This window comes from Giraffa tippelskirchi, chromosome 7, assembly GCF_054371585.1.
Source record: "Giraffa tippelskirchi isolate mGirTip1 chromosome 7, T2T-mGirTip1v1.2.pri, whole genome shotgun sequence".
Lineage (NCBI taxonomy): Eukaryota > Metazoa > Chordata > Mammalia > Artiodactyla > Giraffidae > Giraffa > Giraffa tippelskirchi.
In genome coordinates, this window is record NC_137281.1 from 147,945,949 (window position 1) to 147,970,864 (window position 24,916).

General features: G+C 56.7%; 1 protein-coding gene across 1 annotated transcript; it reads left to right on the top strand.

Moving 5' to 3' along the window:
• The first annotated feature begins 247 nt into the window (after window positions 1-247).
• On the top strand, window positions 248-23,639 carry VASH1 (vasohibin 1). Its single transcript, XM_081509376.1, has 7 exons — window positions 248-1,945; window positions 9,945-10,033; window positions 11,305-11,361; window positions 12,932-13,006; window positions 15,702-16,083; window positions 18,207-18,319; window positions 19,282-23,639. Exons 1-7 carry the CDS (start codon window positions 1,643-1,645, stop codon window positions 19,352-19,354), a joined length of 1,092 nt encoding a protein of 363 aa, XP_081365502.1. The 5' UTR covers window positions 248-1,642; the 3' UTR covers window positions 19,355-23,639.
• The last annotated feature ends 1,277 nt before the right edge of the window (window positions 23,640-24,916 follow it).

The window sequence follows — 24,916 nt, forward strand, 5'->3', positions numbered from 1 at the left end:
GGAAGTACCCTGTTGGGTAGTCTTCCGAGCCCGGAATCTCCGTGGAGTTTGCGCTTGCTTTGGCACGCTGCGAACACATCCCACGCCCCACCCTCCAGGAGCTCTGCTCCGGCTTTGCGGTTCCCAGAGGGGGATAAGAGGGGAAAGCACGCCCACAGGCGTCCGGGTGATGACTTGGGGTTGAAGAATGGCTGCGGGAGGCGGAGGCCCCGGCGGGAACGCGCTGGCCCTTTAAGGGGGGGACGGAGCGCATGCGCGGCGCGGGCCAGAGTCGAGCCGGGTGGGCGGCAGGCCGGCCGGGGATCCCACGGCCGGCCGCTCGGTTGGCCTAAGCTTCGCCGGAGCCGAAACCTGCGCGGGGCCGCGCGCCCGTGCGCGCGGCGGGCTGCTCTCGGGGGACTAGCGCAGCCCCCCTTCTCCTAGGCTTTGCCCCTCGGCCCCGGCTTCCTCCGCGGCCGTGGCTGCGCGAGCCTCCAGGCTTGCTCTCTCCGCCCCGCGGTCCTGCCTCCAGCCCTTAGCCGGGGGAGGCGGGGGGTGCCGCGGGAGGCCAAGCTAACAGCCGCGGAGCATCCTTTGCCCGTCGCGGCCGCGCCACCGCCCATGCTGCAGCCGGTCCAGGGCGGCGACTCAGTGGCCGCAGCCCGCCGCTCGGTGACCCTACGCACAGCCCGAGCGTTCCCAGCTGAGCCCCGGGCCCGGGAGCGGAACCCGCGCCCCGCGATGGCTCGGCTGGCGCAGCGCGGCACCGGGTGCCCGGCATCCGCCCGCTGAGACGCGCCGGGCTGGGGACCGGCGGGGCCTGGGCGCTCCCCGCTTCGCCTCCCCGCCGCGCCCTTCCCGGTGGGCTCCACTGCTCCTGCCCGGGGCGAGGGTACGAGGGGACAGGAGACTGAGACAAAGCCCACTTTGTGCGGGGAGTTGGCGGCGGGCGTGGAATGTGCGCGTCGGCGCGCGCCCCCTCCCCGCGCCCCTGCCAGCTGTGAGTCTCGGCTCCCAGACTCGTCGCGTCCGAGAAATCGCGCCCCATCACCGCCCTCCGATCCGGGAGGTCGCGACCTCGGAGCCGACTCCCGGCCTGGAGTCTCCTCGGCCCCCCCACCTCGGAGCGCGCGCAGATGTGAGCGTGCGGTATTTTGTAGAGGAATTTGTTGCTCTTCAAAAAACTGGGACCTGGTGCGCCCGGTCGGCGTGAGCACTCGTGCCTCGACCCTTTGGTGGCCGCAGATCTGAGCTGCCTGGCCTCAGTTTCCCTCCGGCTTTTCTCCTCGGGCAGCCCAGACTGCTGTCCGGTATTGTTCTCGGTCTCAAAGGAGGGTGCTTTGGTGAAAGCTGCCAAGTTGAGATGTATTCTTTACATCCCTTTTTTCAAAAAGAACCAGGCTTCTAAGGCTCACCCGGGACAACCAATCCCCTCTTCCCAGCACTTCATTTTGAGGCACTGATTTTTTTTCTCCCCCCTTCAAGTAGTGTTTTATTATACGGAGCCACGCCCTGGTTTCTTAAAGGTGCCCTGCGCTCTATTTGGCCATGCGTTATCTCCGCAGCTGGTGTGTAGGAGGCCTCCTGTGAGCCACCTTTTTTTTTTTCTTCTTTACCCCTGCCTGCTGCTACGTCCTCCCACCCACCCGTCAAGGATTTGGGGATGCCAGCGGGGAAGAAGGTTGTCGGGGGCGGCAGTACCGGCGCTGCCCCCACCGCCGCGGCTGTCCCCTCTGGGGTCCGGCGTATGGAGACCAGCGAAGGAGCCTCGGCCCAGAGAGATGATGAGCCAGAAGAAGAAGGGGAAGAGGACCTAAGAGATGGAGGCGTCCCCTTCTTTGTTAACCGGGGTGGGCTGCCTGTGGACGAGCCCACCTGGGAAAGGATGTGGAAACACGTGGCCAAGATCCACCCCGATGGAGAGAAGGTGGCTCAGCGGATCCGTGGAGCCACGGACCTGCCCAAGGTGAGGGGTTTGTGTGGGCCTTACTGGGGAGGAGATCTAAGGTTTTAGTGACTTGGGGGCTTCCAGAGCAAAGTGACACTTTCCCTGTTGGGGTAGAGAGTTACTGGCATGGTAAAATGTTAAAATTACAGATAGGTTGAGCCTGTCCAGAAGAACTTTTACTCAATCGCCAGGGAGGCTTTTCTGTGAGGTCCACATGCCCTGTTTCTAGGAATGCCCTCCTCCATCTCTTAAAAATGACCATGTGTTGTGGGCAAAGCAGCAGATAAACTTAATAACACTAAGGTGGCTTGACATCTTATTTGCTAAGCCAGAGAAGAGTGGGCAGAGAGAGAATGAATGACAGAGGAGGGTCCAGGGTTTTAGATGTTGAGTAAATATTTCCATGTGTTTTGCTGAATTCTCCAAGAGCCTTGTGCATGAAGTGCAGTTTGAGCACCCATTTTTACACACAAGGAAGCTGAAAACTCAAGTAGGAGCTCACGGCTCCACAGCCAGTAAGTGGCAGGGCTGGGTCTCTCCCCCCACAGATCTTCCAGTTCCAGGGCCTCTGCTCAGTAGGACGTGAGGTTCCAGGGCAGTTAGAAGAGGGCCTGTGGAGAGGGGCAAAGTTCAGGCATTTTTCTGTGCATGGCAAAAACAAAGTGCAGTCATTTTTCACGACGGCGGGCCTTCAGTTGTGTCACCATGAGGGCCAAGGCTGTCTCATTCATCTTTGTCTTCCCAAGGCCTCCTGTGTGCCTGGCACAGAACCGGCACTTGTAAGCATTTGCTGAATGAAAGAGTATTTGAGACTTTCTGTGCCCTATAGTACTTGGTGGAAAAACACGCCTGATTTTTTTCCCCCAAAGTTATGGTTCAAGACTAAGGAAATACTCTCTCAAATGCAGAGACCTGAAATTCCCTAAGAAAAGTCAATTGGACAGAGGTCGGAGCCCCACGCTTATGCTTACTTGCCCAGGTGAGAAGGAAAGGACCAGAGAGAGTGGCAGTTAAGGTGGATTAGACATGGAAACAGGTGGCCTGTTTTGTTCTCTTTTTACTATGTTATTGGTAGAACCATCAGAGACTATCTTCTGGGACAAGCTGAATTCAGACAACCCCCAGGTTGAGAGTTGAGCTACTGCCTTATATTTTCAAGGGAAATTGAATGTGATTTGATTTTGAATGGCTACATAATCACCTTCTGAGCTAATTCAGAATTAACTAATTCCCTGTGGTTGGCCATTGTTTCCAATAATTTTTTTCTTAAAATGAACACTGTGGTGCCCATTCTACAACATAAATTTGGGGACCCACTTCTGATTATTGGAGAAGGAAATGGCACCCCACTCCAGTATTCTCGCCTGGAGAATCCCAGGGACAGAGGAGCCTGGTGGGCTGCTGTCTGTGGGGTCGCACAGCGTCAGACTCGACTGAAGTGACTTAGCAGTAGCAGCAGCTCTGATTATTTCCTTGAGATAAATTCCTGGAAAAGGAAGTATGGCATCAGAAGATATGGACATCTGTTCCAATCACCCGCCTAGTTATAAACTCAAGCAGACCCCTGTTTGAGCCACAGTTCTCTCATCTGAGGTTGAGAGTGGCGTTGATTATAGTGAAGTTAAATGAGACAAAATGTGTTAAAGCATTTTTAAAAATTTTTTTTAATTTGTTCCAGGTCTCAGTTGCACATGCAGGATCTTTTTAGTGTGTTATGCAAACTCTGAATTGCTGCGTGTGGGATCTAGTTCCCTGACCAGGCATCAAACCCAGGCCCCTTGCACTGCGAGTGGAGAGTCTTAACCACCAAACCACCTGGGAATCCCTGTGTTAAAGCATTTAAGAAACTGTAATGCCTCAGGCTAGTACTGATTACTGGGTGTTCATTCCCTCTGTTCATGCCCTTCTTCAGGAGGGGCAGCTAGGTCTCACTCAACATTTGTCCCAGTGAAGCCAGAGCCACACACTTCTCTCACAAGAGCAAGTCAGGGATTAGCAGATGGCTCTCTAGCCATCCTGCTGATGTCTAAATCAGGCTCTGGGAGAGTGTGAATGGTCCTCTGTCACCACTTCAAGGGACTAAAAACAAAATTGATGAGCTCATTAGCAACTGGTCTTGTAATGTCATTTTGTCATCTTCAACCTCCACGCAAAGAAAAGAAACTGATGAGGGAATAACACTATTGTCTGTGGGGAGTGTCATGACTGACATGAGAGTGGTAGTCCTGAAGGGATTTGTGAGAGGATTGGGAGAATTGAAACTCCCACTTCTCAGTCAGTTCAGTTCAATCTCTCAGTCGTGTCCAGCTCTTTGTGACCCCATGGACTGCAGCACACCAGGCTTCCCTGTCCGTCACCAACTCCCAGAGCCTACTCAAACTCATGCCCATTGAGTCGGTGATGCCATCCAACCATCTCATGCTCTGTCGTCCCCTTCTCCTCCCAGCATCAGGGTCTTTTCCAGTGAGTCGGTTCTTCACATTAGGTGGCCAAAGTATTGGAGTTTCAGCTTCAGCATCAGTCCTTCCAATGAATATTCAGGACTGATTTCCTTTACGATGGACTGGTTGGATCTCCTTGCAGTCCAAGGGACTCTCAAGAGTCTTCTCCAACACCACAGTTCAAAAGCATCAATTCTTTGGTGCTCAGCTTTCTTGATAGTCCAACTCTCACATCCATACATGACTACTGGAAAAGCCATAGCCTTGAGTAGACAGACCTTTGTTGACAAAGTACTGTCTCTGCTTTTTAATATGCTGTGTAGGTTGGTCATAGCTTTTCTTCCAAGGAGCAAACATCTTAATTTCATGGCTGCAGTCACTATCTGCAGTGATTTTGGAGCCCAAGAAAATAAAGTCTCTCACTGTTTCCATTGTTTCCCCATCTATTTGCCATGAAGTGATGGGACCAGATGCCATGATCTTAGTTTTCTGAATGTAGAGCTTTAAGCCAACTTTTTCACTCTCCTCTTTCACTTTCATCAAGAGGCTCTTTAGTTCTTCTTTGCTTTCTGCCAGAAGGGTGGTGTCATCTGGAGAAGCTCTATACAGTCAGCAAAAGCAAGACCGGGAGCTGACTATGACTCAGATCATGAACTCCTTATTGCCAAATTCAGACTTAGATTGAAGAAAGTAGGGGAAACCACTAGATCATTCAGGTATGACCCAAGCCAAATTCCCCTCCTCAAACCACAGGAAAAGTGTGTGGGGTTTCTTCTCCTCCACCTTAGCCCAGAGCAGGAGTCTTGGCCCCAGAGTCTGGGCAGAGTGGAGACGTCTAAGAGGCATCAGGGTCCGATCCCAGAGTGCCAGCAGCATGGACCCAGCACTGGGCTGCCCCACCCCCCACCTCCTGAGTGGCGATGCCCTTGGAGCTAACACACAGGCAGCAGAGGTTACAGCGTAGTGGGACCAGGAGTTTGTGTTAAGCCACTTCAGTCGTATCCAACTCTTTGTGACCCTCTGGACGGTAGTCCTCCAGGCTCCTCTGTCCATGGCATTCTCCAGGCAAGAATACTGGAGTGGGCTGCCACACCCTCCTCCAGGGGATCTTCCCAACCAAGGGGTCAAACCTGCATCTCTTATGTCTCCTGCATCGGTAAGCAGGTTCTTTACCACTAGCGCCACCTGGGAAGTCTGCCAAGAGTTTGGGGGACAGCATAATGGTTTAAAAAGACCAGACGAGCCAAAATTCAAAATGGGGAGATTTCACGTCAGAATCCAGATTTTTGGCATCTTTTCAGAAAGTGAGAAGATCTGAGAGCAGAGACTCTGTGACCACCACATGGCAGCAGGCAGCCGGGGCTGAGGGCTGGTTCCCCTCCCCCAGGTGGCCGGAGACCCCCACCTGCTCTCTCGGTCTGCCTTCCCTGTTTATGTCACCTGTGCGGCCCCTGCAGGTGGCTGAGTCTGGGGTCCCTGCGATGTAGTGTGATAAAACATCGCATCCACTGTGTGCAAATCCTGGGTCTCCAGCAAGGGACGCAACCTCCTTGTGCCTCAGTTTCCTCAGCTATAAAATGGGCATAAGTGCAATATCCACTTCCGAGGGGTCACTGGGAGGAATTGATGAAGTAAAGTCTGTGAAGTGGGTGAGCTATAATATGTACTCAGCAAATAGAGCCTGGAGATGAGGGCCCAGCAGACCACCCCACGGGCACTTTGGGGAGATGTCCTCTCAAAGGGTGATACCAGTGTGTTAACAGGCGACAGTTCCTAAAAGGATCGCAGATCCAGGAGCCGTTTGTGTTCCTTTGTAAGACTGTCTCCTTGATGTTTCAAGCTGCCTCTAGTTTTTTTTGTTTTTTTAATTATTATTTATTATTTATTTTTGGCTGTGCTGGGTCTTCGTTGAGGCACATGGCTTTTCCCTAGTTGTGGCCCGTGGGGGCTACTCTCTGTTACCATGCATGGGCTTCTCATTGCAGTGGCTTCTCTTGTTTCAGAACATGGGCTCTGAAGCACTCAGGGGCTTCAGTAGTTGTAGCACATGGGCTTAGGTGCCCCACGGCATGTGGGATCTTAGTTCCTGGAGCAGGGATCAAATCCACATCCCCTGCATCGGTAGGTGGATTCTTAACCACTGGACCCCCAGGGAAGTCCCCTGCCACCACCTTTTTAAAAGCTCAGTGGCCAGGCAGCCAGACCCAGCTGCCCAAGTTCTTCTGACTGCGGCTCTAGACCCTGAGCTCCTGCAGAAGGTGAATCTGGACATCTCCCCTCAAAAAGGCAGCATTGCTGGCATCCTCGTGGGCCGACCAGTGTCTTTGTCACACACAAGAATAACAGCAACAGTGGGCAGAGCCCAAGTCTCTGCTATGTGCCAGTCCCTGTCCTACGACCTGGCCATGCAGTGTCTTATCTGTGCTCTGAGGTTGCTTCTGTTTTGGTTCCCACTTTACAGGTGAGGTGTCCAAGGCATAGAGATGGTAAGGGTCTTGCTGCCAGACAGTAAACGGCGGGGCTGGGATTTAGACAGTGATGGGCTGGTTCTAGGTCCAGGTCTGTCAGCCTCTAGGGTTTCTTTCTTCTTGTCCACACGCTCAGCTGCATGCTGCCCGACCTCCCCCAGGCCTCCTTTCTGTTCTAAACTGAGGTGGACTCCACCAGGGAGGACGCCTTAATAGAACTCAGGATTTCAGGGGTTTCCTGGAGCAAAGGTAACCCTTAGCCTTGGTAGCAGAGGAGGAGTCTTTCCTGGATGGATCTGGGCCAATATCACTTACCTCCACTGTACCCCACTTAACCCCACTGCTCTGCAGCAAGGGAGCATTTCTGGGCTCCTGGTTTGGGGTGGGGGTTGAGGGATTGCCAGCCTTTCAGTAGGTCTGGTTATTTGGATATACAGGCTTTTGCCTGTTTGTTTTGTTTGAACATTCAGAAGAAAGATGCTGGTCCGTTGGTTGACATGAGTTAATGTGTCAGCTGTGAGACAGCTCCCTCCAGCTATGCCACAGTGGTGATGTCCTTTAAGGCCCTACTCGTGAATCCAGGGTCTTTTTACACTTTTTCTGGAGCCCTTTAGTTCTTACAGACCCTCCAGTTCCTGGGTCCTGTGTCTAGATGGCAGGTGATGCCTTCATGGATACCACCCAGCCCTGGCCCAGGGCTGTCTTGTACAAGCTTGCTCAAAGGATTCTTGGACTGCAGAGCCCTCCTTGTTTGAAATGTCCTGGGAGAGGGTGTACTTACAGTCTCTACCCCAAGCTCCTAGAAGTTACTAGATGCCTTCACGGGAAGTGGAAATGACTTGCCTAGGACCTTCCACCTGAAAAAGCCAGGTGCCATGCTGTTTACAGTAAATGGTGTGGTCATTCCTCTGATTCCTCTCCCACCCCACATCCTTGAGCCAGGGAGGCCAGCCAGGCCCTCAGAGAGTTCTGGAGCCTGTCTTGTACAGGGTGGCCGGGCAGGAAGATGGAGTGCTCCCCGTCTGGGTGGTTATCCCCCTGTTGATTTTAAGTGGTGGCCACAGTTCGGGCAGCAGTGGCATTACTTTGCCAACAAAGGTCCATCTAGTCAAGACTATGGTTTCTCAAGTGGTCATATATGGATGTGAAAGTTGGGCTATAAAGAAAGCTGAGCACCGAAGAATTGATGCTTTTGAACTGTGGTGTTGGAGAAAACCCTTGAGAGTCCCTTGGACTGCAAGGAGATCCAACCTGTCCTTCCTAAAGGAAATCAGTCCTGAATATTCACTGAAAGGACTGATTCTGAAGCTGAAACTCCAGTACTTTGGCCACTTGATGCAAAGAACTGAGTCATCTGAAAAGACCCTGATGCTGGGAAAGATCGAAGGCAGGAGGAGAAGGGGACGACAGAGGATGAGATGGCTGGATGGCATCACCGACTCAATGGACATGAGTTTGAGTAAGCTCTGGGAGTTGGTGATGGACAGGGAGGCCTGGCGTGCTGCAGTCCATGGGGTTGGAAAGAGCCGGACACGACTGAGTGACTGAACTGAACTGAACTAGGGGGCTGTGAAAGGGGAAGTAGCTGCTTCCAGACCGAGGTGTCAGCGGCTGGGGACTGCCCAGACCGGAAGGAGAGGGCCAGAGGGACAGGGAGGAAGTTCACGCAGAGTCGTCTCCTGGGCAGGATTTTCTTCCTTGCGCCTCGGCCCTTTGGGGCAAGTAGGTGCCTGTCAGAGGCTGTGGTGCCGTCAGAAATCACGGGTGTTTCACTTCCCTTCATGTCAGAGCCCCGGCCACCTTATTTGAGAGGCTGTGCCCGCACCGTCCCACAGGGAGAGGGAGCACCTCCCTCAGCCCAGTGCCCCCTGTGGGCTCCCGCTGTACCGGCCCTTCCCTGCCTGTACAGATCGACGTGCTCAGCAGCCCCCACCTGCTGGGGGATAGGCCGAGGCCTAGGGGCAGCAGGGTGGGGCCTCACCGCCTCGTGTGAGGAGCCCCGAGGCCACCTCAGAGCTGCCAGCATTGGGAGGCAAGGGGGACCCCAGGGGGGTGGGCCTTGGACCTGGAAAGCTGGTTCCTCTCTACCCAGGAAAGCCCGACCTGTAACCCCAAGGACCTGGTGGGTGCTTCCCTTGGCTTCTGAGCCTCACTTGACTTGTTGCAGCCAAACTGCCAGCCTTCAGGCTCCCCAGGCCGCAGCGGGTGGTCTGGGGGTGCACACCTGGGTGTGACTGCTTTTCTGACAACCGCTGGGTTGCCGAGGGACAACTCCAGGGGGCTGCAGATCCTAGCCTGACTCCCAGCACCTGGGCAGCCCAGGCCGGGAGTTCCCAGTCCTCAGGGTGTCGGGCCCAACAACTCGCCTCTCCCCACGACACCCACCCCTCCCCATATCTGGCCAAACTCTAGAGAGTCTTTTCTGCTGAGGATGACTGTCCAGATGCCTGGTTAGCCGTGCTGTTGTAGGTGTGGGGCTGGCAGGACAGGCAGGTGTTGAAGGAGAACCAGGGCTCCTGCTGCCTCCATGGAATGCTTCCAAAGTGGCTAGTCCATAGCAAGCCCTGTCCCAAACCACATCCCCCCCGCCCCCCTCGCACTTCCTCCTTGCTCCCAGGGAAGCAGGAAGGCCTAGTCACTGTGCTGTGATATGGGGGTGCAGTGGGGTGATACCCCTTGCCAAAGTGTGTTCACCGGGGACAGGGACACCTGGTCAACTTGATTCTGACCCAGCACTTGAACCAGAGTTGAACCCCAAACCCAAATGAACTTAACTTCAAGACTGACATTCCTGGGGACGCTTTGAAGTTCATGAAATGTAAAATTCCAAACAGTCAGCCTGTGTTTTTTCCTAAAATTATGAAAGAAGCATAAAATTGGAATATCAATATAAGCTCCAGATCAGAAATACTGTCAAGGGCAAGGAGGGTGAGGAGTGGCCAGTGAAGGGTGGAGGGTGGGGGGGTGGAGAGAAGCTCAGCGAAGGAGGGAGCACAGAGCCCCTCCATGGAACGTGGTTTCTCTGAGGGCTAATCTGGGTGTCCAGCGGGCTGGAAGCTCCAGGGTGAGCCTCCCTCCATGACCAGAGCTTTCTCTCTCCGTGCCCAGATCCCCATACCGAGTGTGCCTACGTTCCAGCCCTCCACGCCCGTCCCTGAGCGCCTGGAAGCGGTGCAGCGCTACATCAGGGAGCTGCAGTATCCTCTGTGTTCGGAGTCACAGCCGCCGTCCGGCTGGTCCGGAGCCGGCTGGGGCTTGTTTCCAGACAGGGCCGGAGGGCACTGGGCCGAGCAGCCGTACCCCACGACTCCAGGGGGTGCCACTCACAGGGCATCTCTGAGCCCCCGGAGTCGTGTGCGCACAGTGCGTGTCCTCCCGGGTATCAGAGCTGGTTTGTCTGGTGAATGCCACACTTGCTCTGGCCTCCCTCCTTCCTGCTTCCTCCTCCGTGTGAGGAGGTCAGTGTCTCCTGAGTGACCTGCTGGTGGAAACCTAGTCCTGGTCCATCAGCCCAGACCTCCTCTGCTGACCCTCCAGCGCCAGCAGAGGTGGGGGGGGAAGCTCTCTTGAGGCTGTTTAAAAACTGGTCTAAAAGGGGTGTGTCTTGGGGGGAAACGGTGTGTGTTTGGGGGAGGTAGCAGGTAGATAGAGGAGAAAAAGGATTTCATGCTCCAGGAGACAGCTTCCACATCTTGGACGTATCCCCTAGTTCTTCGCCTTCCTTTGCTGCCCAGCATGGGAAGAGCCTCGGGACCGCCCTGCCCGCCCCCCCACCCCCGAGCCCGGGATTCCCCAGTGTCCCTGAGCTGGGCCTCTCCAGCCCTGGGCCCTGCCTGGAGCTGTCCCACCTGGGCTCCCTCTGACCCTCCTAGCTGCTGATTCGGTCGAGATGGCAGGACCCCTAAGGGCCAGGCATGGGTCCTGAGCAGAAGAGAAGTCACGCTGGTTACTGAAAACTGGGTCCAGCCCTCCTTTGCTGGGGTGGTCGGGGGTGGGGGGTGGGGGTGGAGATGGGGACTTGTGGCCTGGAGAGGGACCGGTTGGCTTGGGAGCAGCACCCAGCAACAGAGCCGTGCAGGAATCCCACCCCAGCCTTCCGTCAGTTTCTCACCAATTGGAACATGAAGTACTGCTGAGAGCTGTCCAGGGCTCAGGCGTCTCTCCCAGCCCTGGCCAACCTGGCTGCCTACTGCCCGGCTCCCTTCCTGGGAGAGGAAAGCTGGGAACAGAGGATGAGCGAGGACAGAGAGGGGCCCTGTGGGGGAAGGAGCCAGCAACATGCTGTGCCCTCCTCTCCCTTCACACGATCACGCCCTAAGCATCCTCCCCGGCACCCTCCAGAAGCACTCTGGGGGGTCCTTACCCAGTCTGCACCCCCGAGGAGTGCTGGACCCCCGGGGTCTGGATGGGGGCAGAGGGACATGCCTCTTCCAGATCAAGCCAGAGAGCCCTTAACCAGCACCCGCAGGTACAATCACACAGGGACACAGTTCTTTGAAATTAAGAAGAGCAGACCTCTGACAGGGTAAGTGTGGGGAGCATGGGTCCCTCTGCACCAGGTCACAGGGCCTGGTCTGGTTGGAGCCCCTCGGTCACCTGTGGGTGGAAGCTTATCAGGCAGGCAGGGACTCTTCCCAGGGGAGCCCGCCAGCAAAGCAGGTACCACCATTGGACACTCCTTAGGACATCCTAAAGAGGGAACTCTGGCCAAGATGGGCAGCCAGGGCTCCCTTAAGGAAAAGGAACCCCAATATCCATGCTGAGCCAAGAGGGGGAACCCCAGTATCCATGCTGAGCCAAGAGGGTGATGGCAGCCCACCCGTTTGCCTTGGTGATGACAGAGGATGGTCCCAGGTGGATGTCTGGGCGTGAGCCTTATCTTCCTTTTAGAAGAGGTGGGCCTCACAGGAGAGAGTCCTCCCCCTTCTCTCTGTTCCCTGGCATCACCCCAGTTACCTTACTGGACTCGCTTCTGGTCATTTGGTACAAGGCCGAGTGTTTGAGCGGCAGGGACCCTACTGGGGAGAACACTGCATGCCTCACTTCCCATTCTGCCCCCCAAGTGTAGACCCCTGGCTGGATTCACCCGATGGAAACCCTTAGGGCAGAGTAGAGTGGAGTGTGAATACCACAGATGGGTCTGGGGGTTCAGGCCAAAGCTGTCTACAGGTTTAAAACCCTGTCCTTTTATAATGAATGTGAATTTTACATCTTGCTCCACATATAATCAATCCATGATCACTTCCTTATGAAAAATGTTTTAAATGGCTTATTAACTAAATTAATTACCCCTTCTCTAAGCCCTCAGGTGGAGTGCAGCCTTCCTCACCCCAAAGCTTTGCTCTTGTTGTCCTGTGCCTGCTGTGTGTGCAGGCCGAGCTCCAGCCTCATGGGATGGAGGAGTCTGACACCCTCCCCTGCAAAGCCAGTGGCCAGGCTGCATTCCCAGGCCCAGGGGGCAGCATTTGGTGAGGAGGGAGGAACCAGGCTTCAGGGATAGTCTGTCTTAAAGTGGCCTGAATTCCAAGTTCAAGAGCAGGCGGGGGAGTCACTAGGCAGCTAACTGCCTGAGATCCCGTGTCCAGGCTCCAGGGAGCTGGCCAGCCATGGGGGAGCAGTTACAACAATTAGAGCCTCTTCAGAGAAGTCATAGTTGGGTCAGGGGTGTCCACTGTGCTCCAGAAGAAACAAGATCAGTGCCAAGGTCTCTGGCATCTTTGGCATGCTTTCCCATGCACTCCCCAAACACCATCTTTACAGGAGGCCCCCAGCCCAGTGGCTTTCAAAGACCTGCCTACCACTGCACGCCACCCCCCGAGCACCCTCCCCTCCAGAGGACTTTGGAGCAGGACTCTGAGGGAAGAAGGAAATGGAGGGACAGAAGGGGAAGGGGATGGGGCCTCTCCTTATCTTCCGTGGTTGTCTCTTCTCCCACTCCCTTGGGTTCAGGAAGGATGTGACGGGGAGGTGCTGGGCCTAAGCTGAGGCTGCTTGGAAGGCAGGGGAGTCTTTGTCCATCTAGTCCACCTCCAGATGTTCCTTCACCAGAAGGGACTGGAGCCTCTGTCCTCATGACTCTGCCTTCCTCCCCCTAGGCTGATGGACCTGGCCAAGGAAATGACCAAAGAGGCTCTGCCAATCAAATGCCTGGAAGCGGTGATCCTGGGAATGTATCCTTCCTCTGAGAGGCCTGGGAGGGGGCAGCCAGCTACTCACACCCCCAGGACCATCTTCCTCTTTTGGAAGGGCTCTCCCAGCTCCCTTTCCCAGATGTCACACACTTGGCTGCAAAGGAAGGAGTTTGAGGGGGGCTCAGTCTCTTGCACCTCAGTTTCTGACTTCCAAGGCTTACTGGGCAGCTTTTTTTTTGAGCAGTGGACACAGTGACCCTGTTCTCCAAACCACAAATCGGGGCTCATCGTCTCATAAGGCTGATGTGCTATTTCCAAGAACCAAAGAGTCTGGGAGAAGCAGGTTGGATGCCCAACTGTTGGCATTTCCAGGACATGTGGATCTGTGGAGATGATAGACATCCCCTGATCTTTAAATGTAAAACCGCATATTAAGAAAAAGCAAGCAGGGTTTCTCAGTCTCTCTCCCACCCAAAGGGTAGAACTGGACCTATAGCTGGATCACCAGAGTAGTTAGGTAGGACAGACAAGACCCCAAGAGGGGACACCCAATATCCCCAGTTAAAGTAAGGAGACTGGTATACGGCCTTTTCTCTGTCATAAGTGGTTCCTGCCTGAATCTTACCTTGTTTTATTACAGAAAAGTTTAACCTCATATAAGCATAAATTAACATAGTGGATCCCATGTGCCCATCACTCAGTTTTACCAATTCAAGGCCAGTCTTAACTCATCTCTGCCCACCCCACACTCTTCCCTATACCTACCAAGGCTTTTCAATATTCCATCTACCACTCCTGGAGTAGGCACTGGGCTCTGTGTCCAGCAGGGTGAGGGGACAGGTGCCTAATGGAACAGGGAGGAATCGCTTGCTCAGACAGGCCAGGGAGAAGATGACAACACTCACAGGCCAGGAGCACAGCTTCTCTGAGGAGGATCAGAGGGGGTACCCCCCACCCCCATAGACATACCTGCCTTAAACTGTACAAAGAGACTGCAGGAGGCCCCAGTCCTCCTCCCTGAGGGCTAATCCCACTGTGGCAGTCCTTTGCTGCCCAAAGAGACCCACCACTATTGCCCTGTCCAAAGGGTTCTCTGCTGGGACGAGCATGAGGCCAGCCCAGGGACTCCAGGCCACTGCCAGTGCCTCCTTCACCACCCCACGTTTGCTTCTCCTTCAGGATCATGCTCCAAAGTGGAGGTTCCCACCCCCTTGTAGGAGGGAGACCCTGCTCCCCTCCCCATGAGCACACAGAGAAGCTGGTCCAGATGGGATCACATGGTCCCAGAGGCCTTCCAGGGGTTACCTGCTGGCTTGTAGGCAGAAGGAAAATAGGAGTAGCCCCCCATCTGGATGGGATGCCTCCCTGCTGTCCCCATAGAACTGCCACAGCTCCCTCCTGAAAACGTGGTGCACTCTGTACTAAGTCTGTTCCTGGTCTCATCCTCACTCCACTCAGAGCCTGCACCTTGCTCATCTGTGTCCCCAGTCATTTGCTTGCAAGGAGTCAGGCCTGGTAAGCATCGCAGTGACGGCGCGCAGACTGTGGGGTCAGGCCAACCTGGACCTGAATCCTAGCTCTGCTGCTCACGGTGGCCTCAAGCAAGCTCCTTAGCATCTCTGAGCCTCAGAGTCCTCCTCTGCAGAAGGGCACAGTGGCAATGCCATCTCACAAGCTTGTTAATTCAGTTAAACGACCAGGTGCACGTTGGACCCTGGATGCAGTGTCTACCTGGCCTGTACGCCAAGCTTTTATCCTGTTATCTCATTCTACCCATTTGTTCAAAAAGAGTTTTGAGTGCCTGTCATGTGCCATGTCTGTGCTGGGCCCCAGAGATACAGCAAAAAAAAAACAAAACCCATGACAGAAAAGGTAGTCCCCATTCTCAAAAGTTTACATTCTAGCCAGGGAGACAAAAAGGAAGCAAGTAAACCAAGAAATAAGCAAAATAATCACAGATTGTGGTGATGTGCCATGGGGAACATAAGTAGAGCAGACTTGCTTTAGGAAGGGAGGTCAGTGGTCCCAGCCAAGCCTGAGGCCTGAGGAGGAGCCAGCAGGGCCCAAGGAACAGCCAGAGAGAAAAGCTTGTGTAGACGGTCCTCCATGGAGGTTGGAGTGGACAGCTGATGGCCTCCCAGGCCATTGGCAACCTTGGTTTTATCAGAAGAGCAGCGGGCACGGTATCTATGCATGGAGGGGTGGGGGCGGTGAGAGAAAAAGAACAGGATTGTTTGTGCATCTGTGATGCACACGTGTGTATCAGCACGTGTGAGAGGGAGGGCAGGGGTGAGGAGGGCTGTGTGTGCGATACAGGGGAGGAGGGAGGTGAAGGGGAGACAGACAGGCTGGTGGATGGAGGGCCTCTCTCACCCTTCCTCCAGCCCACCACTCTGGAAGGCCCCGCAGTTCGGGGTACCCTGCTCACTGTTCCTTGGTGAGCGCTGCTTGAGGTCATGGCAGCAGCTGGTAATCAATCACTACTGAGCACCCTGACCCATAGAGATTGAGTTCACTGAGCGCCTACTGTATGCTAGGACCAAGCCTGACGACAGGATGTGGATGAGCAAGACCCATCATCTGTACTGGGGAGCTGGGGTCCGCACTGGGGAGATGGGTCTGCGCTGGGGAGCTGGGGTCCGGGACGGCTCACATAGCCTCTCCCGGGTGGGGTGCGGCCACCCTGTCCAGCCCCTGCTTCTAGCTGTTTCCTTAGCTCTGGCGGCGTGGCCAGTTACCTCACCAACAGCATGCCCACCCTGGAACGCTTCCCCATCAGCTTCAAGACCTACTTCTCAGGGAACTACTTCCGCCACATCGTGCTGGGGGTGAACTTCGGGGGTCGCTACGGGGCGCTGGGCATGAGCCGGCGTGAGGACCTGATGTACAAGCCGCCGGCCTTCCGCACGCTCAGCGAGCTCGTGCTGGACTACGAGGCCGCCTACGGCCGCTGCTGGCACGTGCTGAAGAAGGTGAAGCTGGGCCAGTGCGTGTCCCACGACCCGCACAGCGTGGAGCAGATTGAGTGGAAGCACTCCGTCCTGGACGTGGAGAAGCTGGGCCGCGAGGACTTCCGCAAGGAGCTGGAGCGGCACGCCCGCGACATGCGGCTCAAGGTGCCTGCGCGCCGCCCCGCCCCGCCCGGGGCATCCAGGGACTGGGCAGGGGTGGAGGTGGAAGGGTGGGGCTGGAAGGGCAGGGGTGGAGATGGAAGGGCAGAGGTGAGGGCAGAAGGGCGGGGGTGGAAGGACAGGGGTGGGGATGGAAGGGGTTGTGGGGGCAATGGAAATGTAGGAGTGAGGGTGGAAGGGCAGGGGTGAGGGCAGAAGGGCGGGGATGGAGATAGAAGGGGTAGGGGGGCAATGGAAATGTAGGGGTGAGGGTGGAAGGGCGGGGGTGAGGGTGGAAGGGCAGGGGTGGGGATGGAAGGGGTGGGGGGGCAGTGGAAATGTAGGGGTGAGGGGGGAAGGGCAGGGGTGAGGGGGGAAGGGGTGGGGGGCAATGGAAATGTAGGGGTGAGGGTGGAAGGGCAGAGATGGAGATGCTGCTTCCTAGAGGCTCACTGTTCCAGGGAAGCCCCCCCTTCCTCCCCATCTTCCCAACCCACCATCCCTACCATCCACACCCCACCCTCTCAAGAGGAGGTGGAGCCAGGAGTCGGGGAGGTGAGGGTAGGAAGTTTCTGGGCTTCGCTCAAAGGTCATTGCTGATGAGACAGCCACCTCAGGTGGGCAACCCTGGGGAGGCTCCGGAGAGGGCTGCAGGGGAGCTGGGTTTGGGCCCGGGCAGGGGTGCTGCCATCCGGGTGGAGGGGGCTGTGAGTCAGGGCTGAGAGTGGGGAGTCATGGCCTGTCTGGAGGGAGTGGTATCGTGTGGGCCGGGCAGCAGTTTCCATCACCCCTGAGATCCCGACTCTTGACCCCCAGCCCCAGAAGGGAAGTCAGAAAAGGGAAGCGGGTCAGACTGTGGGGAGACAAGGAGGGACGGCTCCTTCTTCCTCTTGCCCAGCCTCAGTGAGCAGGGGTCATGGGGGGGCAGAGCTGCTGGACCCAGAGAAGTGGGCTGAGCTGCTGAGATGTTTGCCCCCGGAGCCCTTTCAAAGTGAGCAAAAGCTTGTCCTTTCCCTGGGCCCCCTGGACTTGGTGGCGGGGGAGCCTTCCGTGGGGCCTGCTGGCCCCTCCCCTTTGCCCAGTCTCTGCAGCTCCGTGCTCTGCCTCTCCTGGCAGCCTGGGGCCACAGCCATGACCGTGGCAGTTTCACGTCCACTGCTGCTCCCCGGGACCCCAGGAGGGCCGCAGTGGGCAGGGGAGGACACTGAGGTATGGGGAGCCCAGAGACTTGCGTGCAGCGTGTGGGCGGCAGATGGGCCTGGGGCTCAGTCTCTGGATGGGGAACCCAGGCACGTCATAGGTGCTTTCAGGAGTCCCAGCCGCCCTGCCCCGCCAGCCCCTAGGCCAAGACCATGGGGTGACAGTGACGATGCCTTCCTTCCCCAGGGCAGCAGCAGGCTGCAGGTGACCCCGCTGCTTTCGGGGTCCTCCTCCCCTCCTGAGCTGGTCCTCCCCCGTTCAAGTCTGGGTGCTCAGCTGCCTGAGTGTCACTGCACCTTTAGGGGAGCAGGTTGGATCTAGAGCTGGAGCCAGTATTACCTAACTTCAAGTGCTGTGTTTCCCAATCTGTTTGGTGCTTAAGACTCCCCGTGTTATTTCCACCGCCCCCTGCCAGCACCCCTCCTTTCACGTTTTGAAACTTCAGCTCAAAGGGACTGTGTCACCTAAGTTCACTTGCTCTCCCCACCTCCTTTTTCCCCCTTCATCAGAGATGTAGCCACTAGTCTGAGCTTCTGATTAACTCAAGATAACCATTGTCACCTGTGGGTCTTGTAGGCTCCCAGCCTCAAGCTCAGACACAGGCTGCTTCTCCAGTTGGCACCTCTGCCCGGCATGGGTAAACACACCTTTTCTCAGGGGCCACCATGAACCCTCCCCAGTCACTGCGCCCATGTCCATGCTGTTTCAGGGGCTCATGGGGTTTGGGCTGCCCTGCTGTGGAACCCCCGAGTCCCTGGCCGCTTTAGTGCCTGGGAAACAGGTTCAGGAAGACCTCGAGACAGGGCAGAGCTGGGCTTGAGGCTTCCTGGACTCTACCCAGAGCAGCTTTGGGGCTTGCGGCTCTGCCAGGACAGGACGGACTCTGGGGCAGTCCTGGAGCGAGTCTGTGTGTCTTCCTCCTCACCCAGATCGGCAAAGGGACCGGCCCTCCGTCTCCCACCAAGGACCGGAAGAAGGATGTGTCTTCCCCACAGCGGGGCCAGTCCAGCCCCCACCGCAGGAACAGCCGCAGCGAAAGGCGGTGAGCCCTGGGTTTCCCCTTGCCTGGCGGAGAGGGGTGGGGAGGTGCAGAACAAGGCTTCATCCTTTCTGCTCATCTTCCCCTCCCTCTGATCTCCCCCCAAGCTCTTCACATTCCCACCCTTCTCTTCGTCGCCCCCACTGGAGGGAACCTGGGAGGGTGGGTTTGTATGTTGATGCAGCCACAATGAAGTCCCGTTTCTCCAGGGAGAAGGACATCCCTGGCCCCCTGGTTACCCTGTGTGGGCACCCTGGTGCCCAGCATGAGGCCCACGCGGGGAGGTCCGAGGCCACAACTGCAGAGCTGCAGGATGGGCTCTGGGGGAGGGAGGGTAGAAGGCCGGGTGGGGGGGGGTGCCCAGCCAACAGTGAGCTCTTCCAGGAAGATTCCTGGAAAAGGTTTAACCTCAGGTGGCAGCCAGCGGATGGCTTCGAGTGTAATCTTTGCCCCCACAAGAGTCCGTGGGTTTTGCCTGTGACCAGACGGCAGAAACATTCTGATAAAACACCTGGCGGCCTCATCAGATTTGTTTCCTGCGTGTCAGTCTGGCTCTTGCTTTAAAGGTCATTCTGGAGACACCTCCAGATTATATGGGCTTCCCTGGTGGCTCAGATGGTAAAGCGTCTGCCTGCAGTGCAGGAGACCCGGGTTTGATCCCTGGGTGGGGAAGATCCTCTGGAGGAGGAGATGGCTGCCCACTCCAGTACTCTTGCCAGAGTCACTGACCTCAGTGAAGAGCAGTAGCCCGTGAGAGACTGCGGGGCCCACACTCAGGCCTGCATGGCGGGTCGGGGGTTTCCAGAAACGCACTTCCACGGGGACCCTTCCTGCTACAGTTGGGACACCTTGGAGAATGGGGAGGCGGGAGCCAGTGGGGGGCAGCCACCCCTGGCTCCCTGCTTTCCCACCTCCTGGAGGGGCCGCTCACCCCTTCCCCCTCCTCTGTTCTCTCCTCCCTGCAGGCCTTCCGGTGAGAAGAAGCCTTCAGAGCCCAAAGCCATGCCAGACCTCAATGGGTACCAGATCCGGGTATGAGGCAGGTGGCAGCACCCCCTGCCTCACCCACTTCGGTAGGGGGAGGACCAGCATCCTCCAGCCAGACCATCCTCGCTCCTGAGGAACATGGGGCTGATGACGGGGCGAGCATGTCCCAGCTCAGCCTCCCAAGCTGCTGTCCCTCCGCTGGGCCAGGCCCTCTTAACTGTGGACCAAGAGGCAGTGAAGAGTTGAATTCTGAGGTTTTAACTTGATAACCTGAAATTTAAACTATTGGGCAAAAAAACTTCAAAACTAGTGGATCTGGCCAGTGGCCGGAAGGCCAGTGCTTAGAATATTCTAAGTGTCACGGGGCCGGGTAAGGAGGGGTTGCCAGCTCTGGCTGGTACCCCTGCCCGTGTGTCTGGGGTTTGGGTCCATCCTCCCCGTGGGAAACCTCCCAGCCCTGCTCGGGCCGTGGCGGGACAAGGGAGCGATATTTCTCCAGTCCTGTCTGCCCTGGCAGCGTCTTGACCCAGGGAAAGGAAAGCAGGGTAGGAAGCACCCGAGAAAGGTCTGCGTGGCCGACATCAGGAGCTTAGCATAGGCCCCGTGTACCCCAAGAGCCAGAGTGTGTGGCCCAGGAGGGCCCTGGTGCCCTTGGAGCCCCACGGACAATGCTGTGTGGGCGGACACTGCCCAGTGGCAGGGCCCAGTGCTGGGATGCGCTGGACAAGAGCCCAGGAGAGAGCCGCTGGGGGAAAGAGTTCCCAGACCCCTCCCTGGCCTCCTCGCTCAGCCCAGCTCTGCCTGTTGCTGCAGCTGGGGCCTCCCTGCAAAGGGGCTGGGCTTGGCCGAGGGCCCAGAGAGGCACTGGGCTCGGCATGACTGTGGGGAACCGAACAGACTTGGTGGGTCCAGGAACCAAGGCTGAGGACAGGGTGGGACCCTCAGGCCTGGGTCGGGAGGCCCCCAGGGACTGCTCCCCCTTCCTGTTACCTCAGCCCCCGCTGGGAAAATGAAGACCAGGCCAAGCTCCCCTGTTCAGCAGCCTGGGTTAGGTGTGGAGGGCCCAGTGATGATCGGGCCTGGGGCATGAGGCGGCCCGTTAGGGAAGAGCCTGAGCTGCTGGAGTCTGCACTGTCTGCCTGGCGGGCAAGGCAGAGGTTGTGGAGAGAGATTGGCGGAACTGGAGGAAGGTTCTGGAGGCTCAAGCAACAGCAGAGGTGGAAGGCAAAGGGTGCAGGGTGGCCACTGGGGAGAGGCAGAGCCCAAGAACTGGGGAGTGTAAGTGAGAGAAGAAGGTGAGGGAGAGTTTAGAACCAGGCGGCCTTGGAGAGTAGTGAGTTCCCCATTGCTGGAGGTATTCAAGCAAAGATTAGATGGTTGCTTGTCATCTAGAAAGCTGTAGACAGGATTTAGGTTACGGAAGGATAATTGGAGGAGATGACTATTAAGGTTTCTTAATACTTAGAGGCAACTGTCAGTAAGGTTGCCTAGGGACTGAGAGCCTGAAAGAGGAAAGACCACAGAGCCCAGAGTTGTGAACTCAGATGCCCCCAGGGCTGAGCAGCTGATTGAAAGGAGGGCTGCAGGGCTGCGTGGGGACTGTGGCCGACTAAGGAAGGTGAGCCTCAGCCGCTGCTGCTCGGTGAGTCGAAAGGCAGGCCCTGCATACCAGATGGCCAGATGATTTTTCATTGCAGAACTCTGAATTTTTACATGAAATATGCAGATTTTTAAATGTTGGCAAGCAACTTAGAAAATCTAAAAGCCCAACATGAAAAAGAATGACAGTCTGGAATCTCTGAAGTAGCAAGGGCTTGGGCTGGGGAGATGGATGCACTGAGATGGCGTGGAGATGGAAAGGATGGAAGTTGTAGGCGTCCCAGAGCAGGCTGGACCAGGGCAGCGTCCTCGCCACAGCGGCTGCTCCCAGATGGGCAGCTGCCTCCTTCCTACTCAACTCTCCCCACAGACCAGACACACGCCGGGAACTCCCCGTGGTGGCTGTGGCACCAGAGGGGGTGGAAAGTGAAAAGTGAGACACACGCCGGGAACTCCCCGTGGTGGCTGTGGCACCAGAGGGGATGGAAAGTGAAAAGTGAAGTTGCTCAGTTGTGTCCGACTCTTTGCGACCCCATGGACTGTAGCCTACTAGGCTCCTCCGTCCATGGGATTTTCCAGACAAGAGTACTGGAGTGGGTTGCTGTTATCCTTCTCCAGGAGATCTTCCCAACCCAGGGATTGAACCCTGGTCTCCTGCCTTGTAGGCAGACGCTTTACTGTCTGAGCCACCAGGGGAGAGGGGGTGGAGTGAAAATAGAAACAGTGCCATTCTCAGTCTGCTGGGGAGATGGATGAGGCCTGAGGAGCCAAGAAAGGGAGAGACGGAGACAGGATGTGTCTACTGACACGGGTGCCTGCCAGGGAAGGCACCAGGCTGGCAGCTCTTCAGACCAGCAGCTCTTGGCCCAGAGTCAGGCCAGGCAGAGAAGCCGGCTGCTCACTCCCTTGGGTTCCTCCTGGCTCAGTGGGCCCTTGGCAAGGTGCCTAAGCTGCCTGCTGGGCTACATCACGGCCAGAGCAGTCTGGGGGCCACTGTGAGCCCCAACTCAGCCTCCTGTCCCATCCTAGTTTTCAGGAGGTGGGGGTGGTGGGCCCCCACGTTCACACCTTCACCTGGGGCAGAGATGGATCCATTTGGGAGGCATGAGGCTAAAAACGGGGCCTTTTGTGGGTGTGGAGGTAGGTGCCTTGTGATGTCCACCCAGCAGGTGGACCACAGGGCTTGAGGGTGAGACATGAGGGGTCGCTGGGGTCAGGGAGACGTCAGGGGGAGAGCTGCTCCTGGCATGGGAACCCAGCGGGGTGCTCTGGTCCCCCGGCTCCTTCCCGAGCCCCTTGGGGAGAAGGAAGTAGAATGCTGCCCCAGCCCCAGCTGCTGTCTGCCGGGGAGGGAGCTGACACCCCCACCAAGAAGCCCCTAGCACTCCCTCCCCCTTCCTCGCTGAGACCTCGGGCCTGTGGACACCCACGGGATACAGCGGTGCTTTTTAATTTATTTTTTAACACATTTCACACATATGTAGCAAGCCCTCCTCCCCTCCTGGGCGTGTTTACACAGGCTCTGCTCTGTGGGGGCCGGCCTGGCTGCAGAGTTTCTGGGGAGGCAGGGGGCAGGGACTTGGGGCCTTAATCACCATCGTCAGCATCACCTCATCTCACTTCCCATGAGGGACAAGGCCCGGCTCCTCCGGACTCAGGGCTGCCTCCCAGCACTCAGTGTGGGCTCCTCTGTCCCTAGGGGTCAGGGCTCCTGGCTGGGGAGGGGTCAGGAGAGGTCAGAGAAAGCTGTGTGATGGAAGGTGGGACAGCATGGCGGGATAGTTGACTGCCCCCCAAGGCCGGGCTGCCCGTGCTCTGTGCTGGCTGCCGGGTCAGAACCCTGGGAACCTGGGTCTCTAGCCGTGTCCCACCCACTCACACCTGCTGCTCCTCTCCCTCCCGTGGCCTCAGCAGAGTTGCCATCCCCTGGCCACTCTCAGCAGCCACCCCATCCTTCCTGAGCATGGCCAGGTACGGAGAGCCACACCTCCCACCCCTAGATGCCACGACGAAGCCTAGGGCCAGGGTTCTGAGCTGCCCGAGTGTGGCCATGTCTGGTTTCTGGCCCTGGGTCAGCTCACACCATCCCCCCACCCACTGCCGCTTCCAACTTGGACTTGACTTCCTGGCCCAGGGACCCGGTCTCATTCTGACCAGGAGCGGGCCCAGAGGCCTGTGTGCCTGAGTCAGTGCCTTGGTGGTTTTCAGCTTAACTTTGTTGGGTTCCCCCAGGCCCACCCTCTGGCCTCGAAGCACAAGGAAGGTGTGAGCTGGGGGCCTAGCCTATAGACTGTGCTCTGAGTGCCAGAGCCCCGCTGTGCTGAACTCCCCACCTCCCTCGCCCCACTGAGAAACCAGGGAAGGGCAGGGAGGTGCTCTGAAAGAGGGGTGCGTGGGGCGGGACAGGAGGTCTGACCCCGACCAGGCAGCGCTGGCGAGGTGCTAGCTGCAAGTCTGTCAGTATTGACCCCCACCCCCACCCCATCTTGGTGCACCAGAGTCCCAAGTTTCCCTTCTTCCAAGTCTGATGAGAGGAGAGATCGAGTGTGCTTGGCCTGGGGCTTGGTGATGGTGTCGGCTGCCGTGTTGTACTGGACTTTGTTGTTCTTCTCGTATCAGTATTGCCCCCCGCCTTTCCCTTTTACACTTCGTCTCATTCCTGTTCTTTTTCCTTGAAAAGAATAAAGTCTCCCCCCAGCTCGGCTGTGTGGGCTGGGCAGAGACCGCAGCCTGTAAAGCCTTGTCTTCTTCCCTCTGGGAGCTGGGGCTGCAGCTGCCCCACCCACGTGTCAGCCACGGCAGCTCCCAGGGTCGGGGGGTGGGGGGAACCTGACCGGAAGTTGAGGGGAGCCCCAAACCAGTCATCAAGACACCTCGCAGCCCTGGCAGTCATGATGAAACTTCTGGGATCCCAGACTGTCACACCCTCAGTCTGCTGAAGCCACTCGGCTCTTTTTACTCCTCATCTGGGAGATCTTAACTGCTGGCTGTAAAAGCCCTTTCTCCTTCACACAGCCAGTTCAGCCCCCCAGAGGCCCAGGCACATTCCAGAGCCCGGGTCTTCCTCTCCTAGTCCTCAGCCGTCCACCAGGAAGGAAAGAGGAGGAAGGCTGGGTGTTCTCCTGGGAGAGGAGGCTATTTCAGAAAACCATAGCAACAGGGATCCCAAGTCCCTTCTCATCAATCACGGTCGCCAGTGCATAACTATGGTGGTTAAAGACACAGCTTTGGAAAACACCCCTGGTTCAACCTGTTACCCCCTTCTTCCTCTGCATTGTCCATCCAGCCCTGGACCTCTTCCCATGCTTTAAGGCAAATCCAAATAATTGCAACCTGACCTGCACAGAGGCATCTTTTCACCTGTAACCCTTGCTCCCTACTTCTCTGCTCTCCTTTTGTTCAGCTTGAGAGGAAACCCTAGGCTTAGGAGGAGGGAGTGTATTTCCTACTTCTTATCCCAGCCAATCCCCATAAAGCCCTAAAGAGTGTGTGGTCTAGCACAGCAAGAGTCCCTCACTTTCAGGAGCGTTGTGGTGAGGCGTGGCCACTGGGAAGAGGAGAGGTGGTCTGCTGGAATCCATGAAGATCTTGGACTGTACACCATTAAAAAGAGACAGTTATTTACAGGATCATTTAAATCCAGCTTAAATGATACCAAAAAAAGAGCCTTTCAATTAAAGGTAGCCAGAGTTTGTAACTTGGCTTATACATATTCGAGTCCACCTGGTAAAGGGCCTTGTGGGTGGGTTTCAGTGACGTGGGCCCCTGGACTGCTCTCGTACGAACAGGGGCTGGGTTAAGTGCTTGGCTGAGTCGGTCGTGAGTCAGCCAGGCTCACCGTGGATACAGTGCAGCCACTTACTTAGAACTGATGCCGAGCCGTGTGCCGTCGCAGACTCTTGAGAGAAGTCAGCTTACTGAGAGGATGACCACATTTCCTGCTGCTCCCTTTGCTTCAAGCTCACAGCATGTGCCTGCCTAATTTAGGCACGTGACTATCGTGGGTTGGACCTC